The 14,569-nt window shown below is 43.3% G+C and overlaps 1 protein-coding gene across 2 annotated transcripts; it reads left to right on the forward strand.

Moving 5' to 3' along the window:
- The first annotated feature begins 3,416 nt into the window (after positions 1-3,416).
- sarm1 (sterile alpha and TIR motif containing 1) lies at positions 3,417-11,675 on the forward strand. 2 transcript variants are annotated; one of them, XM_060944230.1, is made up of 9 exons: positions 3,417-3,574; positions 3,809-4,415; positions 4,918-5,536; positions 5,903-6,115; positions 6,330-6,421; positions 9,915-10,241; positions 10,443-10,632; positions 10,713-10,834; positions 11,391-11,675. In XM_060944230.1, the coding sequence occupies exons 2-9, from the start codon at positions 3,961-3,963 to the stop codon at positions 11,530-11,532; spliced, it is 2,160 nt and encodes a 719-aa protein (XP_060800213.1). In that variant the 5' UTR covers positions 3,417-3,574; positions 3,809-3,960; the 3' UTR covers positions 11,533-11,675. The 2 variants fall into 2 exon arrangements, with proteins under 2 accessions (XP_060800213.1, XP_060800214.1); XM_060944231.1 differs by having other exon boundaries at positions 3,993-4,415.
- The last annotated feature ends 2,894 nt before the right edge of the window (positions 11,676-14,569 follow it).

Below are 14,569 nucleotides of genomic sequence, written 5' to 3' on the forward strand. Positions count from 1 at the left end.
TAAACTGATCCAGGCTTGAGGTGAACAATGTTTGGTTGACTTGGCCAGAATTACAGCAGTAGGGTGGCCAGTTCCTTTCTGTACAGTCACACCTATGGGCAATTTAGAGTAGCCAGTTAACCTAACTGCATGTCTTTTGACCATGGGGGAAACTGGAGCACCCAGAGGAAACCACAGAACTTGCTGTGAGGCAACAGTGCTAACTACTGCACCACCATGCTGCCCCTGTATATCGTTATAATCGTATATAATTTAGTGCTGTCAAAAATGTCGCGTTATTAACGCGTTAACTTGACTCAATTTTAACGGCGATAATTTTTTTTATCGCGAGATTAACGCTCTGTGACATGATGCCACGCCCTGCACAGCCAGAGTCCTCTGCCCTCCCCCGAAGAGCCACGGTGCTCGGCTTAGGTTTCGTTTTCCCATCGGCGGCTCCAGCCCCACTTTGCAGTGGCTGTGACAAGACTTGTTATGCTCTGCAATAAAAAAAAAACATTGGTACAACCAGTGTTCGAACTATGCCGATATTTTCGGGGGGTCCCTTATTTTCCCTTGGGGGGGGTGCTTGCGCTTGTCTCAGAGCGTCTCAGAGCTCTCCATCGCGCGCTCACTTCGGATATGCAAATGCTTCCCGTTACACACGATTGCTATGTCAATAAACATCATTTTGCCAATATTTTAGAGACCCCCCAACATTTCCCAAATCATGTTTTCAAGGGATCTCATGTCTGTTTCAGGGGATCTCGGATCCCCCGAGTACCCCCGTAGTTCGAACGGCGATCAGTTTAGCATTGACAATGACAATGATAATGATATAGGTACAACCTCAATTCCAAAAAAATGTTGGGACACTAAAATGTAAAGAAAAACAAAACGCAATTCACTTTTTTATGCTGATAAGAGAATTACAATGGTTTTTCATGTGACAAAAATGTGCGATTAAATTGCGATTAATCGCGAGTTAACTATGACAGTCGCGACATTAATCGTGATTAAATATTTTAATCGCTTGACAGCACTAATATAATTACATTCGAATTGGGGTCTGCATGGTGGTGTAGTGGTTAGCACTGTCTCCTCACAGCAAGAAGGTTCTGGGTTCAAGCCCAGTGGCCAGCAAGAGCCTTTCTGTGTGGAGTTTGCGTGTTCTCCCTGTGTCTGTGTGGGTTTCCTCTGAATGCTTTCCCCCAAAGACATGCAGGTTAGGTTAATTGGTGGCTTTAAATTGACCATAGGTGTGAGTGTGAATGGTTGTTTGTCTCCCGTGTAAGCCCTGCGATAACCTGGCAACTTGTCCAGGGTGTACCCCGCCTCTCGCCCATAGTCAGCTGGGATAAGATCCAGCGTGCCTGTGACCCTGTAGAACAGGATAAGTGGCTACGGATGGATTTGAATTGTGATTTAGTTAGAAAACCTAACCACTTAAACCACTAGCCAATTTGTTTTCAAGGTTTGTTGGAAATGATTGGTGTCATTCCAAGAGTTTCATTCCAAGAAAGAAGGGGAAAAAGACAAATCTAAAATTTCAAGGCATTCACATAATCAATTTAAAGCATGATTTGGCTACACTGCTAACCTTCAAAGACATGAGGTTAGGTTAATATGGGATGGCCTTGGGCTGAGGTGCCCTTGAGCAAGGCACCTAGCTCCCAACTGCTCCCCGGGTGCTGTTAGCATGGCTGCCTACTGCTCTGGGTATGTGTGTGTTCACTGCTTCAGATGGGTCAAATGCAGAGAGGAATTTCACAAGTGTGTGATGAATAAAGTTGTGCTTTTGTTTGTTTCTTTCTTTTTTTTCAACCTAAAATTATCAACAATAATGATGAATTGGTATCTAAAGTGCTGATACAGCTAGGCCAATGTCCCCCCTGTCAGATTCTTTATATTTTGTTCATTCACATGACACACTGGAGTGGTTAGCGCTGTCGCCTCACAGCAAGAAGGTCCTGGGTTTGAGCCCAGCGGACGGCGAGGGCCTTTCTGTGAGGAGTTTGCATGCTCTCTGCATGTCCGTGTGAGTTTCCTCCGGGTGCTCCGGTTTCCCCCACAGTCCAAAGACATGCAGGTTAGGTTAACTGGTGACTCTAAATTGACCGTAGGTGTGAATGTGAGTGTGAATGGTTGTCTGTGTCTGTGTCAGCCCTGTGATGACCTGGCGACTTGTCCATGGTGTACCCCGCCTCTCGCCCGTAGTCAGCTGGGATAAGATCCAGCATGCCTGTGACCCTGTAGGACAGGATAAGTGGCTACAGATAATGGATGGATGGACATGATACACTGGCCTGGCCTGACCTTAGTGAATGCATCACATGACACACTGGGCGGCACTGTGGTGTAGTGGTTAGCACTGTTGCCTCACAGCAAGAAGGTCCTGAGTTTGAGCCCAGCGGACGGCGAGGGCCTTTCTGTGTGGAGTTTGCATGTTCTCCCCGTGTCCGCGTGGGTTTCCTCCGGGTGCTCCGGTTTCCCCAACAGTCCAAAGACATGCAGGTTAGGTTAACTGGTGACTCTAAATCGACCGTAGGTGTGAATGTGAGTGTGAATGGTTGTCTGTATTTATGTGTCAGCCCTGTGATGACCTGGCGACTTGTCCAGGGTGTACCCTGCCTCTCTCCCATAGTCAGCTGGGATAAGATCCAGCGTGCCTGTGACCCCGTAGAACAGGATAAGCGGCAACGGATAATAGATGGATGGACATGATACACTGGCCTGACCTTCGTGAATGCATCACGAGGCGCATGCGCACATTTTCCATCTCAGTAACATTCAAATCAAAGCAGTTACTGGTACACATAAATCAACTGATTATTTTATGAACACCTAAATCGGTTATTTATTGCATGATACAAGATGGATTTCATCTCATCTCATCTCATTATCTCTAGCCGCTTTATCCTTCTACAGGGTCGCAGGCAAGCTGGAGCCTATCCCAGCTGACTACGGGCGAAAGGCGGGGTACACCCTGGACAAGTCGCCAGGTCATCACAGGGCTGACACATAGACACAGACAACCATTCACACTCACATTCACACCTACGGTCAATTTAGAGTCACCAGTTAACCTAACCTGCATGTCTTTGGACTGTGGGGGAAACCGGAGCACCTGGAGGAAACCCACGCGGACACGGGGAGAACATGCAAACTCCGCACAGAAAGGCCCTCGTCGGCCACGGGGCTCGAACCCAGGACCTTCTTGCTGTGAGGCGACAGCGCTAACCACTACACCACCGTGCCGCCCCACGAGATGGATTTGTTGATTAAAATCATCGTCTCTGCTTAAATGCCTGCTGTGTTTCTCATCTCGGCCTGCAGATGGCGACACTGCAGCTTCTGTGCTGTGTTTCTCCTCTCGGCCTGCAGAGGGCGACACTGCAGTTTCTCTGCTATGCTGCGTTGTTGCTGAGGAGGAGGAAACGGTCGGGCGCGCGCTCCTGGTGAAGATGCGCTGAGGAGAACTGCCAGTGAAAAGCATTTTTATTTTCCGCATAAACTCGACACTTTCGAAATAAATATCGAAAAGGAGCCGGTGTGGACTTTTGCTACATGACGCAGAGCCGTGTTTGGCTGACAGGTAACAGAAAACACCGGGGTTTTGTTATCACAAATATAAACACAGTGCTCAGTAATGTAGCTTCTGGAAATGTTTTCTTCTTGTGTGTGTGTGTGTGTGTGTGTGCTCCTCTTCTTTCCTCTCACATCCATTGCTATAATAACTCTGTTTTTTAGCCAGTTAATGTTAAGTTGGTTATTTGTAATGATGTATAACTGTCTAGGCCTCTACCCTTATGCATCTTTTGCCCCACAGTGACATCATCAACTGATGCAGTTTGGATAAGAAGACTTTCATTATTGATTTATTTATCCTTGCAGCTGAACACAATCCACTGTGCCCTGGAAGTGTTACAGCAGAGTATAGCTACAAATTTCCAACCCAAGGCAACAACAGAAGTTTCTTAGATGCTGTTGTCTCTTGTTGTTTGCCTTGGCAGTATACATCGACGCTTCCCAATGTTCAGTTCAGACAGACTCACTGTTCCAGAGCGGGTCAGCCGGCTTCAGCCGCGCAGATTGACCTCTGACCCAAGAGCTGTTTCACCTGGCCTTCATGCCGATGTCCAGATCGTGCTGGACAGCTCACTTCCAGCACTTCGGACTTCTCTGAAAACACTCAAGTCCTCAAAAGACACTGGGGATGTGCCAAAGACTCGTCAGGCTATCGCCGAGATATTCCAACTTGTTGAAGAGGCCTGGGTTTTGCCTGCGGTTGGCCGGCAAGTGGCAGAGGAAATCTGCAACAGAATACGACTGGATGGAGGTCTGGAGTCACTACTGCAGCTACTGCGGACACCTGCTGAGGACATCACGTATGAGTCCGCCAAGCTGCTTGAGCAGATTCTGATCTCTGAGAACAGGTACACCACAATATCACTTCTTATATTTATGGGCGGGCGGCACGGTGGTGTAGTGGTTAGCGCTGCCGCCTCACAGCAAGAAGGTCCTGGGTTCGAGCCCCGTGGCCGGCGAGGGCCTTTCTGTGCGGAGTTTGCATGTTCTCCCCGTGTCCGCGTGGGTTTCCTCCGGGTGCTCCGGTTTCCCCCACAGTCCAAAGACATGCAGGTTAGGTTAACTGGTGACTCTAAATTGACCGTAGGTGTGAATGTGAGTGTGAATGGTTGTCTGTGTCTATGTGTCAGCCCTGTAATGACCTGGCGACTTGTCCAGGGTGTACCCCGCCTTTCTCCCGTAGTCAGCTGGGATAGGCTCCAGCTCGCCTGCGACCCTGTAGAACAGAATAAAGCGGCTAGAGATAATGAGATGAGAGATTTATGGGTTCCTGAGTTGTTTTTTTTTCTTTTTTTCCTTTTTTTTTTTTTTTAATTCCTGCATTGTGAACTGAGAGGTCTGTTCCTACAGAGACTATGTAGCACGCATGGGTCTCGGTGTGATCCTGAACTTGACCCGTGAGCAGGAGGACGCCCAGCTGGCGCGGAGCATCTCTGGCATCCTGGAGCACATGTTCAAGCACACGGAGGAGACGTCAGCCCAGCTCATTGGAGACGGAGCCCTGGACACGTTGCTGTTCTGGTGCCGTGGTACAGATCCCACTGTGCTGCGACATTGTTCTGTGGCTCTGGCCAACTGTGCCATGTATGGTGGGCACCGGTGCCAGCGGCTGATGATCGAGAAGCAGGCAGCGGAGTGGCTGTTCCCACTGGCCTTCTCCAAGGAGGATGAGCTGATCCGCTTCCATGCATGCTTGGCTGTGGCTGTGCTGGCTGCTAACAGGGAGCTGGAGAGCGAGGTGGTGAAGTCGGGTACGCTGGAGCTAGTGGAGCCGTTCATCGCCTCTCTCGACCCGGATGAGTTTGCGCGCAGCCTGCAGGACAGTGCTGACAGTGTTCAGGGTCGCACTGCTGCCGATCTGCAGCATCTGTTGCCCCTTCTGGATGGGACGCGACTTGAGGGCAAGTGCATCGCTGCTTTCTATCTTTGTGTAGAGAGTGGCATCAAGTCCCGGCAGCGCAACACCAAGGTGAGGCAGAGTGGGAAATTAACCAGATGGCCCTGCGCTGCATGCACTGCAGGATGTACTTTAAATGTGCAATATGTAGTTTTTAGAAGTGTTTCAAAACCAACAATAATGATATAATTTCAAAGCTATCTTGAAAACTCTGAGCGACAGTAATGGCATGCAGTGGATCTTCTAGGTTTTTTTCTTATTTTTTTAATTTCAGACTTCTGTTTGCAGTTATGTGCATCATGTATCAGTTTAAATTTAGAGAAATCAAAGTATACAACTCCTTATAAAACATATATATTCTGAAGGTTTAACAGAGAGGGTGGCGTCGGTTGGAAGAGAATGATTTGTTCATTGCAATTTGTGCATCTCTTTTCTCAGATATTTCAGGAGATTGGGGCAGTTCAGAGTTTAAAGAGGATTGTCATGTACTCAAGCAATGCCACCACACACACTCTGGCTAAAAGGGCCTTGAGGATGATGGGTGAAGATGTTCCACGTCGCATACTCTCCTCTGTTCCTAACTGGAAAACGGTGGAGGTACAAACATGGCTGCAACAGATTGGCTTTAGTGCCTTCAGTGATCGATTCCAGGTTTGTGAGCAGCATTTGGTTGTACGTTATAGATAAGAACACATACATAATATGAATGTAGAGTACCAGTATGGTAGTAACATATGACCAGATCCTAAAGATACTAAAACTATACCATTTTAACAGTGAGGTCATTTCTACTATGGTAGTGCAGATCATAGCATTCTGATTGACTGACTTTTATCTGCGTGCATTTGGTGTATGTGTTTGTCAGGAGCTACAGGTGGATGGAGACCTACTACTTAACATCTCTGAGGAGAACCTGATTAACGACCTGGCCATGACCTCTGGGATCACCCGCAAGAGGTTGCTCTTAAAACATGCAAATTGTAGATATGTGTAAAGAATAGTTTTGAAAAAAATGCGATTTGGTATCTTGTGTGTAGGTAATAATAGCATGCCCAGTGTTTTCCCTACCATCAAGCCACCGTGCATGGGGAAGGAAAAAGAATACATGTTCCAGGAATCAGTGTTAATTCCAGGCTAATTAAACACATTTGCACAATGCTACATAAAGGACAATTAATTCTGATATAAAAATGCATTTCACACATTTGATTAATAACAAATACTTACTTAGTTCTGGTTAATTCATTAGTTTCGCTAGTGAGTGCAAAGGCATTCACATGGTGGAAATGGGACATGTATATTAAAGTCCACACATACAGTACTGTGTAAAAGTCTTAGGCACATATAAAGAAATGGTGTGGACCAAAAATGGCTTAAAAATAATGAAATGTGAGTGCAGTTAAAAAAAATACTATAAACAGCAGTAAGCCATAATAAATGAAACAAAATCAATATTTGGTGTGAGACAACCCTTTGCTTAAAAAAAAAAAAAGTAGTCTGAGGTCCAGTGAGTGCAGTTTGATAAGGAAATGAGCTGTAGGTTTTACTGAGCATCTTACAGAACCAGCCACAGTTCTTCTGGACACTTTGACTGTCACTCTCGCTTCTTAATTTTGCACCAAAACCCAGTAGCCTTTATTATGTTTTCTTTTTTTTAAGCTGAAAAGTGGTCTCTTATGTAATATGCTGCTCAGATACAGACTTCTTTTTCTGTAACATTTGATTTTGTGCTGGAAAACGAACATTTGAAACTCTAAAATGTTTTTGTACTGACTCGATAATGTAGAAGTCATAAAATTAGAAATCTATAACAAAGTTTGTATGAAAAAAATAGGGTGGCTAAGACTTTTACACAGTGCTTTGGTTTTAAATTTGTCCCTAATGAGCAATTCAGAGGCAGGGCTCGACATTAGCACTTGCCTGATGGCCTGGCGGTGTTTTTTACGTCTTTCGGGCCAGTTCGGGCCACTAAATTTGGCCAGACGGTGGCCCGGGCGGGCCAGTACGTTTTCGATACAAATTAACAAATTTTATTACTCATATTTTACCCAGAATTGTAAAGAAATTGTTCGTAAAAATGCACCTTTTCGATATGAGGTCCGTCATCTTTGTTTTCGTCACGCTCCGCTCCGCGGCAGGAGTGTGTCGTCTTCGTGCATCTTCGGAGATGTTCGGCGCTGTTCGGAAGCGTCATTTTGGCGGGAAAATAGCATCTTGTAGACGAAGACGGTTGCGGCAAGGAGACCATCAGAACGGTGAAATTCAAATATGTCCAAACTCCACGCTCCCCAACCTGGCCAAAGGCCAGGTAAACAGTTTGCCAAGGGGATTGGGGCAAAGAGAAAGCTGCCAGATGAAGAAGTGAAGGAGAGGAAGGCAGAGTATGAGAGAAAGAGAAAGTTTGTACCCTCATGGACACAAAGATGGCCATGGCTGCACCATGACGCCGAGACAAACACCGTATGGTGTTCAATCTGCAGGAAATATCCTGATGTCGCTGACAAGTGAGTATTTATGCCTGGTCCTGGTAGACATCTGGTATGATTTCATGCACCAGTTTAAAAGTTTTTACAAGTTTGCTAGAAAAAAAGCCATGTTTTTTAGTTTTTGTGAACAGAGGTGAGAAATATGTCTCAAAAATATTTTTTTTAAATTGAAACATTGTGGAACAACAAGAAAATTCAATGACAACATGTGCTAGGTAAAAGTTATTACAAGCTTGCAAGAAAATAGCCTTTTTTTTTAGTTTTTGTGAACAGAGGTGAGGAATATGTGTGAAAAAATACAAATATCTCTAGTATTTGATAGATTCTAGTCGTTTCTAGATTTTAGATGAGAGTGTGGAAGAGGAAAGCTATTGCACTAAACTATAAACCTTAAATTGACTTTATTGCTATTTCAGTGCAGTGCACATTTTCAGAAGTAAAAACATTTTATATATTTATTTCAATTTGATTTGACTGTTTTTGAGTCCATTGCTGGTCATTTGGACTGAGTTACTGTCTTTTGTCAGTATTGTTTTCAGGTACAAAATCAAAATATAAGTTGTGATAATCTTGAGAAGGCTCTTTTTAATTTTAGGGGCGGTCATTATTTATGGGGGGGGGCTATGAATTTATTGGGGGGGGTCATGAAAAAGTGACACTACTTTGTATGGAGATGAGGAGATTATTGCCTCCTACAATGATGTGGCTTGGGGATATTCTGCAAAAATTTTCAGCCTCGCTGTGCTCGGCAACAACATATACCCCTAGAATCTACTTTTCTAGCCCAAAATCAATTATCATAGTGTATTATGAACTGTATGAAATGTAGTGGCCCGAATGCGGGTACTGCGCGCATTCGGGCCACCACATTTTCCATTTGGGCCAGTAACTTTTCAATTCCACTGGCCCAATGGGCCACCAGTGGTAAATGCTTAATGTCTAGGCCTGCAGAGGAGATGGTGGTAAGGAAAACCTCCCTGAGATGTCATGAGGAAGAAACCTTGAGAGGAACCAAACTCAAAAGTGAACCCCTTTTCTTCTGGGTGACATTGGATCGTGCAATTATGGGTCATTGCTCATTCCCAGCTGTATACTATCGAGTCACCCAGTGCTACATTTATTGAAAGGATTGCAGATGAGCATCAGGATCTTTTTTTTTTTTAATTTCATTAGAGTTTTAAATTTAAGTGTATAATATCAAAGTGATGTTATCTACTGTTCATTGATTGGGATTTGAGCATAAAATGAACATTTGGAACTCTAAAATGTTTTTGAACTGAGTCGATAATGTAGGACTAGGAGTCTCTCATCTCATCTCATCTCATCTCATCTCATCTCATCTCATCTCATCTCATTATCTCTAGCCGCTTTATCCTGTTCTACAGGGTCGCAGGCAAGCTGGAGCCTATCCCAGCTGACTACTGGCGAAAGGCGGGGTACACCCTGGACAAGTCGCCAGGTCATCACAGGGCTGATACATAGACACAGACAACCATTCACACTCACATTCACACCTACGGTCAATTTAGAGTCACCAGTTAACCTAACCTGCATGTCTTTGGACTGTGGGGGAAACCGGAGCACCCGGAGGAAACCCACGCGGACACGGGGAGAACATGCAAACTCCGCACAGAAAGGCCCTCGCCAGCCATGGGGCTCGAACCCGGACCTTCTTGCTGTGAGGCGACAGCGCTAACCACTACACCACTGTGCCGCCGGACTAGGAGTCATAAAATAGAAATCTATAACAAAGTTTGTATGAAAAATAAAAGGTGCCGAAGACTTTTGCACAGTACTGTATGTTTCATTACGTTAAAGCAAACAGCCTTCCCCTTGGTGAGAGAAAATTCGATACTTTATAGTTGGCTGTAATGATTGGATACCTAGCAGAAGCGAGTCATTAAATGGCAGATTAAGGGCTGAGTCATAGTTCATGCAATGTCTTCTGTTATGTTCACTGTCAGGTTTATGCGAGACCTGCGGGTACTGAAGACCTATGCTAACTACTCCATGTGTGATCCTAAAAATCTCGCCGACTGGTTGGCGGACTTGGACCCACAGTTCCGTCAGTACACCTACAGTATGGTGCAGTCTGGTGTGGATCGTAACAACCTCCTCCAGATAACAGATGAGCAGCTGCAGCGGGACTGCCATATAGAGAACGGAATCCACAGGGCTCAGATCCTTGCTGCTGCTCGCCGGCCTGCCAGGCCCTGTTTCACTGACTCGCAGCGCACAGGTCCAGATGTGTTCATCAGCTACAGGCGCACCACTGGATCTCAGCTTGCCAGGTCAGAACTAACATTTAGAATTGTGAACATGAGATTACTTCAAATTAATTTATAATTGATTGAGCAGTGATGGTAATTTGTTGTACAATAAAATGTTTGTATCCTAATGAACACTCATAACTTGTGACTAAAGAGCTGAATTTTCTTGACATGAAAATGTTTGAATCTTTATTGAAAACGAAAGTATCTCTTTTCCTTCAGTCTGCTGAAGGTGCACTTGCAGGTGCGTGGCTTCAGCGTTTTCATCGATGTGGAGAAGCTGGAGGCAGGCAAGTTTGAGGAAAAGCTGATAACCAGCGTGCAGAGAGCGCGTAACTTCATCCTGGTGCTGTCAGCCAACGCTCTGGACAAATGCATGGGCGACACCGGCATGAAAGACTGGGTTCATAAGGTTAGATTATTCCTTTCTACTTTCAGTGTGATTTACATGTACTAGTGAAGTCCTGACATGGTGGTATATGTGATCTGCAGGAGATTGTCACCGCTCTCAAAGGGAAGAAGAACATTGTTCCCGTCACTGACAACTTTCAGTGGCCGGATCCCAACTCTCTTCCTGAGGACATGCGAGCCGTTCTCACGTTTAACGGCATCAAGTGAGTCAACGTTCACAACCAGTACAGGCGCACAGTTATTATAAGAAGTAGAGTATCGAAGATGGCTTACTATGGCAAAAACACTGAAGGACTGAGGTTTAAGCAAGTTAATTTTATATTTTTACTGTATTCAATTATCCTTTTCATTACACAACATAATGACATTTAACATCAATCAATTCAGTGGATAAAGATAGCAGCTAATTTAATTGATCTTCCTGTTTTTCTAATGCTTCTCTCCTCATTGTTAACAGCAATGCTATAAGATTAAAAATCAGTTTTTGAGAAATATTTCTTTTAACAGATAAAGCAGTTAGTTTATTTTTTAAATGACATTTGGCATAGTCAGCAAAAATTTGTCAAACGTTCATTTCTTTCACCATGTCATTGCTTAGTCACTTTGATCTCCTCAGCTGCTGGGTTAATTCTGGTTTATTTTCAGTTCCTGTAACTCCTGTTAAGGACGTGGCTACTGCACTTATATATCCCAAATAATGACAATTGCTGAGCTAATTTGATAAGCTTAGTGATAATATTGACCTCTTCGATGCTGCAGGTGGTCCCATGAGTATCAGGAAGCCTCAATAGAAAAGATTCTCCGCTTTTTGAAAGGAGGCCCCAATCAAGAGCAGCTGGACAGCTCAAAGACCTGCATGGAGCCAGAGCAGAACGTTCTTCCTATCACTCACCAATGCTGAGCTTTCCCACTGATCATATGCACACCCAGCGATGTGACCAAACCATACTACTAACCTCTGCTAGGCCTATTAAGGCTATTACTTTGCGTGGTAGGAATAAAATAAGCGATACATGGAAGAAATAAAAAAGTACTGTAAATGTATATCATCTGTAATCCTTTTGAGCCTTAATATGTCACATAAAAGCTATATCACTACTTAATCACTCAGGAATACAAATACAGCATCTGTTCCTAAGCATATCTATGTAAGCAACTATTTGTAACTTTTCATTACAGATGTTCCTTAATCAGTTTAAAATCACAGTTGGTATCAGTATGTTGTATGGTTATTCACCTTCTTGAGTTGTTTCTTGCACTGAATATAATAAATATTAAGGGCATTAGTGCAGAACACCTGATTGCTAGGTAAATACAGCTTGTGTTACTGGCTTAATGGATGAAAAACCAGTGCTGATCACGACTGCTACGATACTATACCTAGTAAAATTAGCATGAAACTCTAACTTTCGTTTTTGTTATACAGTTGAAACAATACCCCTTTGCAGGAATTGGATCAGTTTAAAAACATGAAGCTTTCTAACACATTCCTACTTCCTTTGCAAAATAATAAGCTAAAAATGGCTACTTGACTTAGATCTAGCTAAAATATCACACAGTATTGCAAATTAGATTCTCACTACAGCCCAAGGGACAGTTACCTGATGGCAAAGTTGGACATTTGCTGTCTAGACTTGCTTCATACCATTTCAGTCAGTGCGTTTACATGCACATCCAAATCGAGCTACTGTCGGTAATCGAGCTAAGGGTCCCAGCAGGGGTGCCAGAGAAATCCAATCCTACATGCACGTAAGGAAATCGAGCTATTGTGTGAGGTACATTGTGCACCCGAGCCACAGGGGGCGCTACACGCCCCATCGTGTTGGTACACTTCCGGTTGTCGTCATGAAGAAGAGCTATTCAAGAGTGTAAACAAAGTTATCAGTTCCGTGTTCACAAGAAGAACGACGACGAGGACAGCAACATCGAGATATATATTCAACTCCTTAAGCTGAATGAGCATGAACTCTATCTCCTCATTGCTCCAGAAGTGCACGTTTCTACTACTGTTGTCATGCCGACCGAGGCTGTTGTGTTTCCCGCTTGTGGTCTCGTCACTTCCGGAAGGGGCAGTGCTGAAGTAAGTAGCTCGACTACGTAGCTTGATAGGGTTTACATGCACTAAGTAGCTCGGCTACAATCGCATAATCTAGGTCGCGTAGCTCGATTACGAGAAATCCAGTTCGGTTCGATTTCAACCGAGCTAAGGTGTTTCCATGGCATTTAGAACTTCGATTTCAGTCGAGCTATGGCAGAAATTCGATTTTCTCTATGTGCATGTAAACGCACTGAGTAACTCTTAAAGACACAAAGTCAGTCATCTTAACATCTCTTACAGTGTTCGTAGCTTTACCCTCTTCTGGGCTGCTGCCTGCTGCCTTAATATTTAAAAAAAAAGATCATGTTTATATATTAAATGAATGAATGGTGTAGAAAACATCTGAGAGAACAGGCCCAGTGATCAAGAAATGACTACACTATCTATTTTCTGCTCAGAAATCATTGACAATAAATTTTTTTAAACATCCCTTTATGGGTAATTCTGTGCCAAATCACCAGAAGGCTCCCGACTTACCATCTCAGATTTGCTTCATATTTTTTTTATTTTGATGCCCTTGTAACTAATTATTACTGTGCAAAATTTTAGGCCAATATCTCCACTAGTTTTGGAGATATTAAGCCTTCAAAAAGGGGGCGTGGCCCCATATTTACCATGTGTTACAATCAAACATCCACAGTTTGATGGCTAATAACTTTTGAACTGTTCACACTAAACGGTTCAAATTTTCACACATGATTCTTTGATATAATAAGGCTCTGTGCACCAGAAGGAGAGCTTTGTATGTGACATATTTGCAGATTTATGGCATGCTAAATATGGCTTCCTGGAATGTGCATTTGTCCATGGTAGCACTTTTGGCTCTCTATATCTCCAGATTTAATGACACCAGATGTCTGATTCTTTTTAATATATGAAACATGTTATAGTACTATCAGGAAAACATTATATCTGTGACAAAAATTATACTTGTCTCATATATAGGCCCCTACAAATGGAAAAAAGCTTGTCGCGTCTGTATTTTGAATGCTTATAGCAAAAATCTGACAAGGTCTACCAGAAAACAAATTAGATCAGTGAAAAGAGCCAGGTCTAATTGATATGTTTACCAAATATGACATTGGTGCTGTGAAGAAAACTATTTCATTCAAGCTGTTGAATATAGAAGGTTTTAAGACATGCGAAAATGCCATTCACAAGGTTACATCACATGCTATATCATTGTATTTTGCCTTCTAAAAGGCAAAATACATTGTAATTGCACAGTTTCTTATTATTCTTTTTGTTCTTCTGCTCTTTCCTTTGGCATAAAACTCCTAGGATTTTAATCCTAGTTAATGATCCATTATAGATTTCTGTTGGGGACAGGTCAAAGATGTGCAGCTGCCTTTAATTAGGTCAATATTAATGAGGTCAAGGACACTATGACATGAAATCACTTTGCGTGACCTAGTTTTACTCTGAGTGATAAAGTTCAGTGTACGCTTTCACTAACCATATGATAGGGTAGCTCAGGCCGGGGAATGAGAAAAGCCGAATGTACTAATTACTCAGATAAATATTAACAGGCGAATTTTTGTCTTGAAGATAGACGGGTCACATGGAGTTAGCATATTCATCATTTATATACAGTGGTGCTTGAAAGTTTGCGAACCCTTTAGAATTTTCTATATTTCTGCATAAATATGACCTAAAACATCATCAGATTTTCACACAAGTCCTAAAAGTAGATAAAGAGAACCCAGTTAAACAAATGAGACAAAAATATTATACTTGGTCATTTATTTATTGAGGAAAATGATCCAATATTACATATCTGTGAGTGGCAAAAGTATGTGAACCACTAGGATTAGCAGTTAATTTGAAGGTGAAATTAGAG

Source organism: Neoarius graeffei, chromosome 17 (genome assembly GCF_027579695.1).
Source record: "Neoarius graeffei isolate fNeoGra1 chromosome 17, fNeoGra1.pri, whole genome shotgun sequence".
NCBI classification, from domain to species: domain Eukaryota; kingdom Metazoa; phylum Chordata; class Actinopteri; order Siluriformes; family Ariidae; genus Neoarius; species Neoarius graeffei.